General features: G+C 40.1%; 1 protein-coding gene and 1 long non-coding RNA gene across 2 annotated transcripts; both read left to right on the top strand.

Moving 5' to 3' along the window:
* The first annotated feature begins 1,194 nt into the window (after positions 1 to 1,194).
* Positions 1,195 to 1,590, top strand: LOC123003348 (uncharacterized). Its single transcript, XM_044395662.1, has one exon. It carries the CDS (start codon positions 1,195 to 1,197, stop codon positions 1,588 to 1,590), a length of 396 nt encoding a protein of 131 aa, XP_044251597.1.
* An 11,119-nt stretch (positions 1,591 to 12,709) lies between these two features.
* On the top strand, positions 12,710 to 13,322 carry LOC138913598 (uncharacterized). The gene is made up of 3 exons (XR_011419392.1): positions 12,710 to 12,751; positions 12,885 to 13,204; positions 13,269 to 13,322. It is a non-coding gene; the product is annotated as an uncharacterized lncRNA (long non-coding RNA).
* Positions 13,323 to 17,553: the final 4,231 nt, after the last annotated feature.

Here is a 17,553-nt window from a genome sequence, read left to right as displayed (position 1 = left end):
GTGCTGGAGTTCTGGTGTACTGGCCATGGCCAGGAGAAGACCTAATCCTAATCCCAAATCACAACGGAATTACAAACTGGTAATGGTTATGTGGCGGAAGAAGAAGGTCGTCCGGGTGCCGGGACTCTTGGCCCCAAACCCCCGGCACATAATGGCCAATTGATAGCCAAAAGGCATTAACACGCCAAAGAAATTCCCCAGGCTAAAACAGAGATGTTGCCAAAAAGGCGAGCAAATTTCCAGCCAACACACACACTTACAGCCCCGAAAGGAACGAGACAGCAATAGAGACGGGGAAAATATTAAGTTCAAATGTAGCAGAAATCCAAAATACGTGCCATGACATAGAAAACAGCAATGCCAAAAGGGGGAAAAGTGGGCGGATGGCTATGGGACAACGTAACACATCCCCGGACCACGCCCCCTTTTGAGCCACCCCTCTAAATGAAACTAACTCCCCTGTTTAGGTGCGGCGTGCGTGCGTGAAGCTAAAATCACGTCCGACTCGATGCGTTGCCACGAGAATTTATTGGGGGAAAGGTCGGAATCGGAAAATTCATACATCGATATTTTCAGACCCCACCTGTGTGGGTGTGTGTGTGTGGGTACATGGAGAAAAACCATGTTATAAATTCAAGAACTGATTTACGGGAACCGCCACTGCGGTTGCATCAATTTAGCTGAAAGCCCTTTATGCCAGCCCTATAAAAAATGCAGCAAAAAATACTAAACCATTACATTGAATTTGTGTGTAACAGTTAATAACGATTTTTTATTTTGTATGTATAAAAAAAACAGAAAACATTTGCACTTAAATCATATTTTAAACCCTTTTTTGTAGCTGTTTGGAAAATTTTAAGAAGAAGTTTTTTTTTATGATCTGGTTTTGAGGTCAACTTTTTGCCAAACGACTGATAAAAAATGCAAGATGGGGATTTTCCCATTTAGCTTTATTTCAACAAAGTCGCACGTTTCCGACAAAACTGGGCTTCAATTTTTGCACACTATCATTTTCAGATGTGTCAACAACAACTTGTTTGACCTCCTTAAAGATCTTAGAAAAAGAATGGGAATACAAAGTGAGCAAAAACCAAATTAAAATCAAAGTAAGTAAACATTGCTAATTATCTAAGCTACTTTTGCAAATTGTTGGGTATAAAAGCCAACATATTTTTCCAGTTCAAGCATATCAAAATGCGATTCTCGTTTGTACTGATCTTGGCCATCCTCGGTTGTGTCCTGCTCCTGGGCAGGGATGCATCTGGTGCCACAGCGGCAACAACTGAGGCGTCCACGGCCTCCGCCGCCGCTTCCACCACCACCACCACCGCCTCCTCCGCCTTGACGGCAGCCACTACCGAGGCTTCTGCATCCGCAGTTCCCGGCACCACCGCGGAGCCCGCCTCTCATACAACCCTTTCACCAGAGTCCAAGTGGAAGCGCGAGCGTAACCGTCTACTGGCCCGCATATCGAGGTTGCTGAGAAAGTGCGCCACACGTAAGAATAGGCCAAGCGAACATCGCACTCGCACCAAAGAAGAAAAAAAAACCAAAGAGTATCGCACACGGAAGACTCACCGTCGCACCTAGATGATAACCCACCAGATTCGTTGGAAAACAGAAGTTATGCAGAAGTAAAGGAATTTATAAGTTTAAAAAATATTTATTTGTAATCAATTTTCTTATAAATAAAATAAAATAATATTTTTATCAGCACCAGGCAAAGATCATCGTTATTCACTTACTTAGTTTAAGAACTATCTACCTAAAAGTTTACATATTACCGCGAAAAAAGATAGCATAAATATAAGATATCCAATTACTTCCTTAAGTTCATTCCCATTTTTGAACGTCAAAAAAGTTCTCTTTCTACTCTTTTAGTATTGTCTACAAATAGCAAAGAACTTAGCTACTTTGCTAGACAAAAGCAAAAAAGCCCTAACTTTACTTATTTGTAAAACAATTGGTAAAAAAAAAACGTAAATTTCCGAGCAGCTTTTTTTAAATATAGGAGTTCCCGTTTAACTTTATTTAAACAAAGTCGCACGTTTCCGACAAAAGTGGGCTTCAAATTTTGCACATTATAAGTTTTCAGTTGTGTCAACAGCAACTAATTCGCCCTCTCTGTTTGGGTAGGTAAAAAGAAAGGTTTTAAGAATTGCTCTAAAAAAAGAATAAAAATATAAAATGTGCAAAAGACAAATTAACATTAAAAAGCTGAGCAAACATTGCTGAATACCTTTGTTACTTTTGCCGATTGTTAGGTATGAAAGATAACACATTTTCCCAGTTAAAGCACTTTAAAATGCGATTCTCATTCGTACTGATCCTGGCCATTTTTAGCATCTCATTTTTAAAAGTACAAAAATTAATTTTAAGTTCAGCTTACAATATTTGTTCTGAGTGTAAGAGTATGTTTAGTGAAAAATTCAATATGAAATGCTGGCACCAAGTGGGTAGACATAGACAAATGGCCACCCGTCTCGTAAGCGGATGAAAATGACTTACGCATCGAAACCGTAGCAACTTACCTGCCCGGGACTGCAGGACTCTTAAAAGCGTTAAATATTTTACGATATGGTGCAACTTGACTAGCCCACTCGACTTACTTACTCCCCTACCCACCCGCAGCCACTTTGGAAGCCTTTGGAATCCTTTTTCCCTCCCTTACCCCCCTTCTATCTCCCCCATCCTGCTGCTCTTGGCTCAAAAGCGAACGAGTGGCGTAGTTAATGGTTCAGAAGCGTACGAACGAATGAAGTGCAACAACTACAAGTACAAGTACAACAACTGGGCCAAGAACAGCAACAGGAACTAGGAGAAAAACAGCAAATAAATTTATGAAATTTTCATCAACATTTTTGACAACAACAAACGAATTCAAGACGCAGCGGGCGGTGGGCGAAGAAAAAACATTTGTAAAACGGAATATAGCAGGGAAATTGTTTAAATGCATGGAAAGTGCTCGAGTGCGATAGGAAGCTGGAGTGCGTAGAGAAAAAACCTCAGGAACACAGGAAAAAACACAGGCTTCTTGGAATTGACAGACAGACAGGCCCCTCGATTCAAAAACTAATTGGATTTGTTTACAAGAAATGTGAGGAAATACTTTGAGGAAGATAGGCAATTGAAATTAAAATGGAATTGGCCCTAAAAACTGGAATTAATCTTACAAAAACAATGACGAATTTTTGTTTCTTTTTTTTAATCTAAAATTCATAATTTATGCAAAAAAATCTAAGAGCTTAAGCTTAATTTAAAATAACTAAAAACATTTATTGCTTAAATTGAATTAAAATGTAATTTTCGTAAATAAAGCCTCATCGAATTAAATCTTTGAAAAATCACTTTTTTCCCTGTGCCTGTGTAAGTTAGGAAAATCAAAGAAGAAAAGCCAGCCAGGCACGCAATGGCAAATGGAAAACGACAACAACAACAACAACAACGACGGTGGCTAATGAAATCTCTGAAGTGCATGGAAATTGCTAATCGGATGTGTGTGTGCGTGCGAGCGAGAGGGGGAGTGGCGCTGTGGTGGAAAAGAGACCGAAGTGTCGGAAATGACGTTTAGGGGGAGGGGAAAAGGGGGTGCGATAGGGCCCTTGAAGGGGGATAAAAGCCAAGTGAAATTACTGTGGCCAATTGCATGGAAACTACGCACAGGATGCACCCGAAAGTTCCGAAAGTTGCCACACAGTAGTTAGCAACGGATTAAGCGAATCAAGCACAATCAGATAATCCGAAATACGAAATCCAATTCAAATCCCTTCCCCAGAGAAATTACAAATGAATTAAGCACAAAACTTTTGGGATAATTTCTCAATTTCATGGCCATCCTTAAGCCCCTTCTATTCCGATTTCGTCTTCGACTTTGGATGATTTATGATCCAAATCCGAATCCACATTTGCATAGATACATTTATCGACGATGCTCGCAGGTAAACAAAAGATGCTGCATGATGGAGGCCCCCATCTTTGGGCCCATCCAAATATTTGTTTAGCTTGAATGGGGGGTGGAGTGTGTGGGGGAGGAGGAAGGGAGCTTTAACGGTAATGTTAACGGTTACGGTATCGGCATAATCCCGTCGGCTTTCCATATTGTTTCTGACAGCAGATCAATCGAGTGGAAAATGTTTCGGCTGCCGCTGCGGGGCAATCGGTTTATCGGATATCTCCATTATATTTAGCCGATAATTGGCCCACAAGCCTGTGTAGCAGGTTCCCCCATTGAAGATCCAAGGATAACTTTATAAAGTGCTGGAGCACAAGGTGAGATTGCATTAGGAGCTGTCAATGAATGGACCAAAGTCAAGACAAAGGAACCACAAAATTGCTGAGAGTTTTCAAAGCAAAACAAAGGCACCAGCGGCCACACAAGAGAGGATGGGGGGTTGAGGGGGCTTTCGACCAGCATAGCAAAGCAGCCACTTGTGGAAAGGGGGTGGTCGCACTGACAGGGGGGGAGAATGCAGGTGGAATAGCAAGCAATGTCAGTTTGTCCCTACAATTGGCCCAAAGCGTTCTATTGTGTGGATGCTGCCCCCCATTTCCCCAGCATCCCTCTGAGCTGCTCCTTTCTCTGCTTTGGCCTGCTCATGTTACCCCAAGAGCACAAGAAACCCCCCTTGTCCCTCTACACATAGAGCAAATAGCACATATATTTTACTACAAATAAAGGAAGTTACTGTTGTACTTGAATATTTATATTTTATTAAGATACAATTGTTTCAGTATTTTAAATGCACTTTTATTGTTCTCTTAAAAGAAAATTAGATAAAGGATTTTAATCATTTCTTTTTAAATTTGCATTTAAGTGTCTCTTTAGTTATATAAGGTTTTTTAATAGGGTTTCTTTTATGATATACGGTTTTTAATTAAGGTTTTTAATTAAAGTCTCTTTATATAAGATTTTATAGTTAAGTTTCTAAAAAGTGGCTTAATTTATTTCTAGATTGGTTTCAAATGATATTATTTACTGTTTGCGACACACTTTTCTTTTGGTGCAGAAGTACAGAGACTTTTCAGCTCGAAACGATGAACAGACTGACAATGGCAGTTGGAGAAGCTCCTTCAGCTTACGGAATCCCATAGAAAATACTCGATGCTCCATGCCGAAAAATCGTCGTTTATTCTTTGGCCCCCAAATCTGGACCCCTTAGTTGCTCTAGCCCCTCGTTTCAGCTCCTCTTAACCCACTGAACCCCTTTGCCAGGGACTCCATCGCCATCTACCCCTCTTTCAGAATAGCACGTTTTTATGACTTAATGCTAACAAACGCATCCACATGCCAAAATAATCGTCCGACTCTTTCTGTTGACTCGGCTCATTGTGCCTCGGCTTTAGCCCAATTTTGTTGCCAATACGTTTTAGCCATGTTTGTACAAAACGCAAACGGATTTGCCAATGTTTATGCCATGGATTATTGCGGCATGCGTAAGCCTGTCTACGTGTATTGGCCACCCGAACGCCCAGCGACCACCCAATTTTCCGGTAAAGCGGTATCGGTGTGTGTGCTCGGGAAATCCGTGTGGCCAGAAAAGTGGCCAAGAACATAAAGCCCCAGCTATGACTATGGGCCAGGTGCCCGGGCCGATAATAATAATAATAATAGGCCACCGGCAATGGCAGAGCGGCTAAAAAGCCATCAAGAAATTTATGGGCCAAAACTGTGAGGGTCTTTAAAATTCAACCCATTTCGTCAGAGGCTGCGATTTGATGTTGATTTGAAGGGTGCTTTCGCCTGTTCTAGTGCTTCTTCAGCCATCAGCCATCAGCATCCTGCTGGCATCCTTTTTTGCCATCCTGCAGCTGCCAATTAGCGAGCTATGTCAGATTGTCTTCCAGAGAGTACTGGAGCATCAGCGTAGTTATAATACGACATTACAATAAAAAGTGCGCTTGTAAGCTGACATGCAACATTGCTGCAATTTTCAGGAACTACTACGACTGCCACTGCACCAGATGACGACTCTGATGACGAATGGGAGCGAAAAAGCAGAAAACCCAAGGGAAAATAGGAAGGGAGGTATGGGACTGTGAGGAAAACTCAACAAGAGATTGAGTGGAATGCTGGAAATAACGAAGGTTGCCGCTTAAAGCTTTGACAGCTGCTATTGCTTTGCGTCTCTTGAGCAATTGAATTTTTGTAGCCAGCGCAGGCTTAACCCCCTAATGCCGACGCAAACAGGATTAGATGCCAGACCATCTGATTGCCCATTCGAGGACCATCAAGATTCGGTTAATTATTCAAGAGCTGCAACTTGCAAGTTGCAAGTTGCCAAATGCATGCATTGCCGAAATTCCAGCTGAATATGCAAGAGCACGTGGCGCAATCAAGGCAAGACAATACCAGACCGACCCTCTGCCTCCGGCCAGTCGATTAATTCAGCCCGTTTTTTGGCCAGGAATTCCTCAGCAATCCTGGAAAATAGTTTCCTCGCTGGGAACGCCCGAAATCTAGTGAACAATTTGTTTATCACCTCCCTAATCCAAATTCCTATTGAAAATTTTAAGCAAAAATGGGAATAAATATTTCATACATATTTCGGTATTTATATATTTTCTGGCTTTCCTTATAGTTTTCACAGCACAGTGGAATGCACGTTCATAACATAAATGGGGAACTTTTATGAGTGCCCCATTTAGAGCATGGCCATTTAATTATCCTTACCCTCCAGGCGCCCTTCGTAGAAATGTCAAACACAAAAATGTTGGCACCAAAAGCACACATTTAAGCAGAAACACGAATACAGACGGAATAGACACTCAAATCCCCGCAATGGAAAACAATATAAAAATAGAAAATACGAAAAATGAACGAACAAGAAGCCAAAAAATCTAGTTATGCAATAGCCCCTGATATCAGCAGAATTTTTGCATATACGCAAGATTTACTGTAACCAATCAAATTTGCACACATTGTGAAAAATCGTTGGACATATTTGTATATGGGCACTTCCAAAATGTCGCTCGGGACATTTGCACACCTTTAAAGTTGAAAAAAAAATTGTAAAACAATGGATTTTAATTTTAATTATGGGCTTTTCTTTTCACTCTTCCCAAGCTCTATTTTTGGTAAAAATCTTGATTTTGTACCACTTTTAGTTTTTAAGATATCGGTAAAAAACTGCCGTATTCGCTCGGGACAAAAATAGAAGTGGATTTCGGGGAAGTTCATACAACACCAGAAATTAGCGAATTCTGATGGAATATTTGAATGCGATTTTTTTAGAATGTTGTTTAAACATGTCGCTGTGAAATGCTTTTTGTTTTACTTAAAAATTCTTTGCCGTTTTTTTTTTATGCAGTTTCAACCACATTCGCTCGGGACATGTCGCTCGGGACATTTTTTCCGACTGTTTTGTAAAGCGGATTTCTTTACCTCTATCTCTCAATTGCTGGATGTTTTGCTTTTAACTTAATAGTTTAGCATGTGAATGAAGCATTCAGTACAGAAAAATGTCACATATTAGCATTCCTATAGGATAAATTAACAACAGAAGACAAGTCCAAAAAAAAACAAAAAAATAGCCAAAAACTGATTTTTGCGTATATTGGTCGGGTTTGTCATAAAAATAATCAAACTATACTCCTAACTTGTAGTTAAGCTCAGTATCCAACTAATTAGAAACTAATATCGGGGCAAAATCATGTGGAAATATGTTTTATTCAAGTTTCAAGGTTTTTGGCTTGGTGGACTTTTTTTTGGAAGTGCCCATATATACAATGTACAATCGATATTTACCATATAAATTGCACTTAAATATTTGAATTTACTGTTTTTACAATTTATTTACATCACTTCATTTGTACATTTGTTCGCCGTTGTTCAAGGTTAATTAAGAAACTTTAAACGGAGGAAAGCAAGGCTTGAAACTAAGTGATTGCCATTGAAGTGGAATAAACATCGATTGAAGGGCCGGCTTCTTTTGCGATGATTCCATCAACAGAAAGTTGAAGCTGAGCGCTTTTCTGTAATATTTTTCGGCAGCCATCAACTCGGTTTTGATGCTCTTTTAACGACGCCATCTGGCAGTTGTGCCAGTCATAACCGAGAACCATTTCCACGTTCCATTTCAATAAACGAAGAAATCAAAAGGCACTATATTTGATCCCGAATTTCTAGGTAGTTCCCATGACTTCGGCTTCGGTTCATTTGGCTTCCACATCCCACATCCCAAATCCCACATAGTTCATTTCCTGATGAGCGTGTAAAAAGCCGAATATTACCTGCGGCCTTCTCTTTGTAGGTGCGTATGTGCCTGTGACCGGGGCATTATCACAGTTATTCCATTAGAGAGTGTTCCTGGGTGGGCCAACTGAGCTTAACTAAGCCCGATGGGGGCTTGGGGGTGTTAAGAGCTGGGAGGTGTCGTCGTTAATGGGTTAACTGGCAGCACGAATCGCTTCATTTCATTCGACACATAAGGCAGTTTCTGTGCCCCCGTTCAGTGCATCAGAATGCGAAGGGAGGAAGTTGGGTTACTAGAACTGGAATCTTTGGGACAGTGGGTATACTGGGTAGTTCCTAATGGGTGGGTGCTTTGGGGAGTGCCTGCCTTTTGGTAAATGGCCTGCCGTATGCTCATTTGTATTGGCTACAAATACAATTTGATAGTCCTGCTGCCGTTGCTCTTTCTGCCTCTTCCTTTCGGCCAGGTCCTGCTCTGCTTTTCTAGTCCTGTGGCTGCAGGCGAAAGATACACAGACACACGAAAAAAATTCCAAGAATTTTGTACCTGTACTTCCAGCAGCTTGGAAATCAACCATCAATGAAATTGCTCGGTTCAAAGAGGTGGAAGCAATTGAAAGTTCGATTTCGGACGACTTGGGTCTGCCACCTTGATGAATCTATTAATTTATTAACGATTTCCTTCGCTTGATCAAAACTATGCACTCACACTTTAACATGAAATTATTAAGTTAATTATTAAGTATTCCTATCCATGGCATTGAATTGTCACCATTACTATACATTTTATCCGTAGTAATGCATATAAATACCATACTTAAAAAGTAGTTTATTTTAATTGGGTATAATTGGCTATAATTATTACAAATTACATTTACGTGTAGCAATGTGCTTTACATGTAGGTACTTACCATTAGCTACGCTAGTTGGAAATGGTGTAGAGCTTATAAAATGGTGAAAGTATAATGTGTGTTTTGTTATTTTTCAAGGAACTCTAGTTCTAAGAAATGTTGTTTGACTTTAGTACAGGCCATTTTCCATAAATACAAAACAACATCCTAAACTGTGATGGCAAGTACTTGAGATATAATGAAATATAGGCGACAGGACCATCAGATTATAAAAAATAAACCCCCAAATAGACGACTTTGTATTCTTCGGCTCGTATCTATGTCTACGCTCTTTCTTTAAAATATGTTCATTGGCATTGATTTTGGGTTTTCGCAAAGTACTTTATTTAACAAATCGCAGGCTATAAATTTCTATCGAATTCAATTGTCTGCCTCCTTTTTTTCTTCCTGTGCTACCTGCCCCCACACACATACACACGCACGGCTGGAAGTGTACGTGTTCATGCCAGCAAGCAGAAAACAGTTAACCAAGGCGGCAGTCGAAGGGGGATGGGGAGGGGGTGGGATAAGCGGGATGGCAGGGCGGTCCACACAAATTGCGCACCACCGACGAATCTCCACTGCTTGGTAGCTGGTACACCTAGGCGAATGCGTTATAATAATATGTATACGTATGCACATAACGATGGCCAGAGGAGAAACCGAAACAGAAGCAGAAGCAGTGGCAGTGGCAGTAGCAGAAGGAAAAGGAAATGAAGAAGGAGATGGTGAAGACGGAGGAGGAGGAGACGGTAAAGGACAGGACAGCACAGGACAGGACCAGAAATGAGGAACACGGGTTGCGGGGCAAGATAAAAAGTTGAAAATAAATTTTTATTGTTATGGGGCTCACACACACACACGCTCGTCTCGAATGTCCTTGTATCTGTTTGCGTGTTTGCGACACTCATTTTCTGCAGATGTCTTTTATGTGCGGCTTTGTATGCGTGCTGCTAGCTCACCACCCTCCCTTTCCCCTCCCCTGCAGCACCACCCCTTTTCATTTTCCTCTTTCCCTGTGGCCCGGAAAATCCAATGAGAACATGTGTACTTAACATAAATCGCTCACTCATTGAAAACAGTTGCATAAATACCGAGAGCCAAAGGGGTGAGGGTGGGGGGCTAGGGGATGGGGATGGGGGTGCTGGGAAACCCCAGAAGAAAACCAGAAACAGAAACTGAAACCGAATCAGTAACCGAATCAGCTGAAGTTGCAACTGCAATGCAAAACATTTATCGATTGCCACCATTGCAAAACTATCTATGCACAGTTTTTGCCCCCTATTTCCCCAACCCCCCATCCTCATCCCCTCACCTTTCACCATTTTCCATTTCCCGTTTCTCACCTCCCAGCCCCGCCCACTTTGCCGGAACTCGCACTCGTTCAGCCGCCCCACGTGTGCAGAAAGTTTTGCCAACAGTTTTAATTTCCCATAATTACACAATTACAAAGCGCAAAGTTTTCAGCACACGCCACGCCCCGCGCCCCCCAGGCCGCCAACCGCCCCCGGCCACGCCCCTACACAATGCCAACTGCGCGTCATGGAAATGAGCAGTCAAAAAAACAAAAAAAAAAAGAATAAGGAAAGCGGAAAACTAAAAAACAGCAGGAAGCGGATGGCGGATTTATTTCGATGCTAAATCGAAGCTTTAATGCCCTGAAAGCGGTCGAGGATTAATCGTTTGTCCGGCAATTAGTTAATCTCCCGGAGATTGGGTAGCCCGTGCTTAAAGCATAAATCACCAGAAGTATATTGCTACCGATATCTCCCGGATATTTTGAACAACTTAGAGATTCGAGATCGAGATTTCTTAGTAAATTATAGTTATTAAATGATAAACAAATAAATTGAGTTTGACGGGTTTATTATGTGTTCGATTTATTGCTCGGTAAATTTTGTTTAAGCTATTAAACAAATTAATTTTCATTAGTTTAACTTTCAAGTATCAAGGATATTACAAACTCCTCTTCAGAAATTATTTTTCTCAAAACAAGATCTCTCTTTGTCTAAAACCAAGCCAATAAGTTTCCGATTATGGATTGCCTTACCTCTTTGAATTTGTAAAAAAATTCCTAATCGATTGGCGTTCAAATCTAGAAACTTTAATTTTGAAAAAGATTTATTTTGTTAAATCTTTCCGAAAGTGATGTGGTTGTTAGCTTATGTTATTATTCGGACTAAATAGTCGTCCTTTTTGCTGGGAGGCCTATATTACTTAAAAGACGGTCTTGAAAGCATTAGAACTTAGAGTCTATGAAAGATCTTTTCTTAAAAGATTAAGTATTAATTACAATATTTATGATTTGCTATATTAAATGAATTTATCGAATCTTTAAAATATTAAATTACAACCAAATTAGTTAAAAATCAAATGCCCTTTGAATAATTCCTTTTACTTGCGACTTTGTATTCGATCTCTACTATAATGATTAATGAACAGCTTTTCGGTCCTATCTCTATGCCCCGATCTGTGGCAGGGTAAAGGCGGTGCATAACAACAGGCAAAGTGAGCAAAAACTTTTTGCATTGCTCACTCTCACACCGGCAATCCAGCACACATGGATAGTCAGGGAGACAGGAAAAGTGGACGGACACGTAGGCAAAAGTATTTATTGAAAACTGTTACCGTTAGCAGCCAACCTGAGCTCGCCACCCGCAGCCCAACCACCCACCTTGCACCACCCACCGCCCACTATCACCCTTTCATCGCCCGCCCGCGATGCCTTTCACACTTTGTGTTCGAATGGGTTTCACTGTGTTCGTTTGGTCTCTTGCTTATCGCTGACTCGCTGGCTCACCCAGCGGGAATGTGAGAAGTTGGTTTTTGTGTTCTTGAAATCCTGTTCCTTTTTGCAGGCGGCGGTGTAGGGATAGATAATTTCTGAGCGCTAAATGAGGGTGGGTTTCTGAGTAGCATCAATATCAGGCCATTTATGCGCTGTGTGATTTCTGTGGCACTACGATTATAATATTTTTTAACAAAAAAATCACAAACTTATAATATTCAAAAATCCTATGATTTACACCAAAACCAAAAGACTTGTTCTCACATTTAGTTTTAATTTTTAGTAATTTTAAAAGTCGTAGAAAAAATATTAATATTTGTTAATCAAAAAAATTAAACTATATAACATTATTATCATAATGATAATATTAATTTATTTTACTCAACATTTTTCAAATAATAATAAGGATGAATGTGGGATTCAACCAAATTATAGAGAAAAGCCACGGTAAGACGATTAAAATATTTGATCACATTTATCAAGGAATTACATTAAATTACAAAGAAAACTATTGTAGTTTTTTACATTTTTAAACATTTTCTGTGAAATAAAATAATTTGATCGTCAGATCGTGGCCTAAGCCATTTTTAAGTGTTGTTAAAATATAAAAATTCGTGTTGGTGGTATTGATAACACGAAAAATGCCTAATATACCTATAATATACGTAACCTTTAATGATTACGGTCCCTGAAAAGTATTGTTTAAATATTTATTCGGCGCCAAAGTGTGACCCAACTTAACAAAGAAAATTAACCCACATTTATCTGCATTTTGTATGGTATTATCAAGAATATAAAGCAGGGTCACATCATTTTTAAATTTGTTGGAAAAAGTGAAAAAAAGTGAAAATAGTTAATTTTAATCTAAAAAACAATAAAAAGGTGAGTGATAAAATGAATTTTGTCTTTTTATAACCTTTATTTCAGCGTTACAAAGGTTAGTATCACAGATATTTTCGCCATTAATAAATATACGACTCCGGATGCTATCTTCAACACAAATTCTGCATTTCAGTGACACTTGAAATGTTTTTAATCTTTACCAGTGGTAAATGGTGTGAGGTGTTCATTAAATGGTTGTATAAATAGTACTTCAGTACTAACTTAGTTGTTTAACTTAATCAAAATATTACATTTATTTCAGCCAGGCCGACTGAGACTTCTTGGGACCAGAAGTGTTGCGCCTGCGTTTGTCATATTTTATTTTTTCTTCTCATAGTTTTTGATATAGATACCCGACATAAAACAACTGAACAGAGGGTAAATGATCGGCCATGGCAAACCAGGCATAATTTCTGGAGAGATCCTTTAATTTTGTTCGGAGACCTAGTAATGGTAATTACTCTTATTATTATTCCTGGCCTTACATTCATATCTAAATTATGTTTGATATTTTCAGAAGACAGACAAGAAATGGATATCTAAGTACTGCATTCGGCCAAGCAAAACCCGGGAATGCTTCAGGCATAAAAAATTTGTAGTTCCAATGCTTCGATTGTAAATATTATTAATAAATACACAAACAAATATTACAAAAAACATGATTTTTATTGTGGAAAATCAGATACTGCAAAGCAGTGCAAAACCAAAACTGCGAGGGTCTGGAAAAACCAAAACTGGGAGGGTGTAGAAAAGCAGATATTGCAAGTGGAGGAAAACCATAACTGGGTACGTGTGGAAAATCTATAATGCGGGAAGTCGAAAAACCAGTGGATTTTGTCCTGCATTCTTCTGCCAGAGATCCAGATAGAAACCTCATTTCCCCCTTACTTTTTGTGTCACCCCCGTGTATTTTGAAACCAGAGATGGAAGAAATGTAAGGGGTGAATGAGGTTTAGTCCCTTCCGCTTCTATGGAGAAACCTCTTGAAAATATGTTATTTTCCAGAGGAATTTTCCCGGTGGGCACACACACGCTCAAACACACACACTCAAGTGCCCGTGTGTGAGTGCATTCATTGCAATGGGCGTGGCAGGGGGGGCGGTGGATCTGATGGAGATACGTTGCCAAATGACAATGCGACAATGCTGCCCGGCAGCGAAGCCACACTACGAAAAATGCCATAAATAAATCAACGTTATTCTCGGCAAATCGAGAACAGCCATAAAACCCCTTACTTTAAAGTGGATTCGCTCTTAGCTGGAAATACTAGATTTTTTCCAAAAAGAAAATCGCTGCTCATTGTCTTTTATTTGGTAAATAAGAATTTTGTTCAAATGTATTTATAACAAATTTCAAACATGACAGCGCTACAAAAAAACAAGTCAGAAAATGTGGTCTAACCCTTTTATGGCCTGTTCTCGTATGTGAACAATGCCATTTATTATCTAAACTAGTAGATTTTATTTAATTCCCATTGATTCATTTAATTAGTTGAAAATTGTATAGTAATCAACAGACACATTATGCGTAAACCCATTTATTATTAAGCTTCTTAGTCCCTGATACAAAAAATAAACAATTTAGATTCATATATTACATATCAATATGTTGACCCTGTGTCCATTTAAATCCATTTAAAAATTCTCTTGATCCACTTAAAATTGATTATTAAAAAAGATAATACTGATTTTGATTTGTGATTACCATATTGCTTTTAATGGGAATAAATAGTTCAAATTTGGAAATTGATAATAGGAGCACTTAGTTTTGGTTAAAATTATTTATTGTAGCTACTATGGCCTTAGCTTAGCTGCTGTGGCCTTAAGCTTCGTTTGTATTTTTAATAAATTAAAGCATAACAAAATTCATTTTAGCTTTTACTGAAGTATACAAAATTTCTCTAAGAACAGGTAAGAATGGAACTTGAGGTGCACACTTTTTCTACAGTGCACTTGCGGCGCCGACTGTTGACAGTGGCTTTTGTTGGAGATTTTAAAATCAATTGTAAATGCAAGTTATACGCGCATATCCTTTAAATCAGGCAGCTGTCCTGTCGCTGTCGCTTTCGCCTCTCTCGGCCGCCCGACCACCCGACCAACCGACCAGTGTCCTTGTCAGCCAGATGCATAATCCCTGGCACTATTTAATTTTCAATTGAAAGGCCGGCAATTTATGGTTCTTCTTGGAAAGTTCTCGCTCTCGCTCTATCTTCGAGATCTCTCTATCTGGAAAGAGGAGACAATCAAAAATTGTGCCAGCGGCTTACAAGTTTCTCGTGTCATAATTTATGCCATGCCAATAAAATAGACGCCTCGGCAGTGGCCATCAATTTCTCAGCTCTAGCCCCAAAAATTTCAATTCGATGTGCGTAGATCCTTTGCCGGCTTTCCATGCGGCATGAGGCATGAGGCATGGGGCTTGGGCTGTGGGCTATGAGCTGGAGGCAGGAGAGATTCGGAGGAGCAGGAGGAGCTGTAAGAGATGTGGCAGGCCAACCAGGGCCACGCCACGTTAATTATGCATGGGGTTAGCTGCCAGAGCTCGGGCCAAAGTAGGCCACATGGTTACGAGGGGCTCTGAATGCTGCGATGGGCGGAAAAACCGGGGTGTGGGTGGGTGGTATAGGTGGAGGTCCTGGTGGTGGTTGGGGGCGGTAGGCAGCGACTGGGCATGGGTTATGTATGTGCGGCATGCAGCGAACTTTTAATCCGCTTTAACTAAAAACATTTAAATTTGCCCGGGCAGCGGCAGGGGCAAGCCAAACCGCCCAACCGCCCAGCCGCCCAGCAACCACCCACCCACTCATCCAGTCACCAACCGAAAAAATGGAAAATAAATAGAAAAAATATATAAAGCTTATACTCTGCAGCAGGCAAAAGTAGCTGGAGCCGGGAGCTGAACGAAGATGAAAAGTAGATTAATGCACAGCTGATCCTCTTGTAGTTTCGTACCGAGTTCGATTATAAAGAGTTGGGATTTTGCGCTCAGAGAAAAAATACTTTTTGAATTTTAAAATTTCTATCTAAAAACCAAGGTGTAAGCAACATGTATGACCTTTAAAATTGCTTTTTGGGGATTGCCTTAAGGGTTTTTTATGTATCTATACGGAAAACTTAAATTAAGAGCATTTAGGAAAGGTGTTTCAACAACACAATTTACTCACATCAGGTGATTAAGCCTGTTTGCATAATCAGTTTGTTGAAAAATTAATTAATCAAATGCAGTTTACAGTGTTAGGTGGAGAATTAAAATAAGGGAATAAGGGAAGGGGTTTGGTTTAATTTCGTGTAGGAGATAATTGTTTTTTTTGTGCTTCATTAATGCCGCTAAAGGTTTGATTAAATTTCATGTTTAACATTAACTATTTGGCTTTTAAGTGAAAATAAAGTTCAATAAAAAAAGATTTTCTATGTTTCCCCCACAATATTTTATCCATACAGCTATAATTAAATTTAGCCATTTCAAAGGCTTCTAAAGCTAAAACAAAATAAAGTCTCGAGTGGATTGATATTGAAAACGTATGCCAATTTTCATATATTCCAATATAGAGTCGGATCAGATTTCAACCACTTTTCGCACTATTTTTTCGTTGCAAATTTTCAAAATGAAATCGATTTTGCGGCGGCGGATACCTGATACCTGACGAATATTTGATTTGCCAACTTTTACCAACTATTTGACGGCTCAGTCGGGCGGAAAACGAACTCAATTAAAACGGATTGAATGCCGAATATCTGTGAAATATTTAATATGGAAATGCTTTTAATCCCTGCCAAAAGCGCTGGCAGGCAGAAGACAAATCTTGCTCTGCGGACTGAGCAAGAATTCGAAATATTTTATTGATTTGTTAATATATATTTTCTGATTTCATTTGGCCTTTTGTTCTCTGCCACAAGCACACAAACACAAGCCCACACGCATGCCGCACAGCATGGGAAATTCTTGTTCAATAAGGAATCTCGACGATTTGTTTTGCCTGTCTCCCTGTCATTCCCTATCTTTTTCATTCGCCTACCACCCCCTTGCCAACCCCCTCCCCCTTTTTTCAGTGCATGTGTTGTTCGGTTTTCCGCAAATTCATTTCATTTTCTTAGCTTTTTCCCTGTCGGGAGTGAGTGATTTTTTTCCAGATTCACCAAAAACGGGGTGTTGCTTTTTTCCCCTAATGAAGGACGCGCTTTCAAAGCCGCAAGCTTTTGCGAGTGGAAAGGGAGGGGAGGAGAAAAGGGGCTTGGGAAAATGGGGGAAATTCTGTGTGCTAATCACAACTTGCAGCTAAGCAGCTTACAGAACTTGTTTTCCACTGTAATTTTTGCCACTTTCCCCGGCAAAATGGCTGAAGTTGCCTGGACTGGAACAGCTGCGCAGCATTTAAGGAAATTTCTTTTTCCGCCACTTCAGCTTGGCCACTCCTATTTTGCCCCTATTCAGGCTTGGTGTCAAACATTCTTGGACAACAGATTACAATAAACAATTTTTCATGGCAAAAACAGCAGCAGCAGCAACATCGACAGCAGCAGCAGCAACAGCAGCAACACTGACACGAACAACAAAAACCAGAAAGGAGCCGCAGGACAACCACAGGACCGCAGCAGAGGCCGAAGTGGAGACCATAACTTAAAATTTGACAAATGTATGTGACACTTACAATTAGTATAAATTGACTGGCGTGTTGAGTGGCCTTACACACACACGAGCTCACGCCAACAATGACACCCTGACACACGCACACACCTCAGTGGAGGCGCCACCCCCGATCCACCCCCTGCCACCCGACCACCCCCTGCATATTCCATTGCCAT

This window comes from Drosophila takahashii, chromosome 3R, assembly GCF_030179915.1.
Source record: "Drosophila takahashii strain IR98-3 E-12201 chromosome 3R, DtakHiC1v2, whole genome shotgun sequence".
In the NCBI taxonomy this organism is placed as follows: domain Eukaryota; kingdom Metazoa; phylum Arthropoda; class Insecta; order Diptera; family Drosophilidae; genus Drosophila; species Drosophila takahashii.
Note: the sequence above shows the minus strand (reverse complement) of the source record. Positions and strands in the feature narration are given on the sequence as shown.

Bases quoted from the DNA above. Each gene is read 5' to 3' on its own strand.
- LOC123003348 (XM_044395662.1), top strand. From the start codon at position 1,195: ATGCGATTCTCGTTTGTACTGATCTTGGCCATCCTCGGTTGTGTCCTG.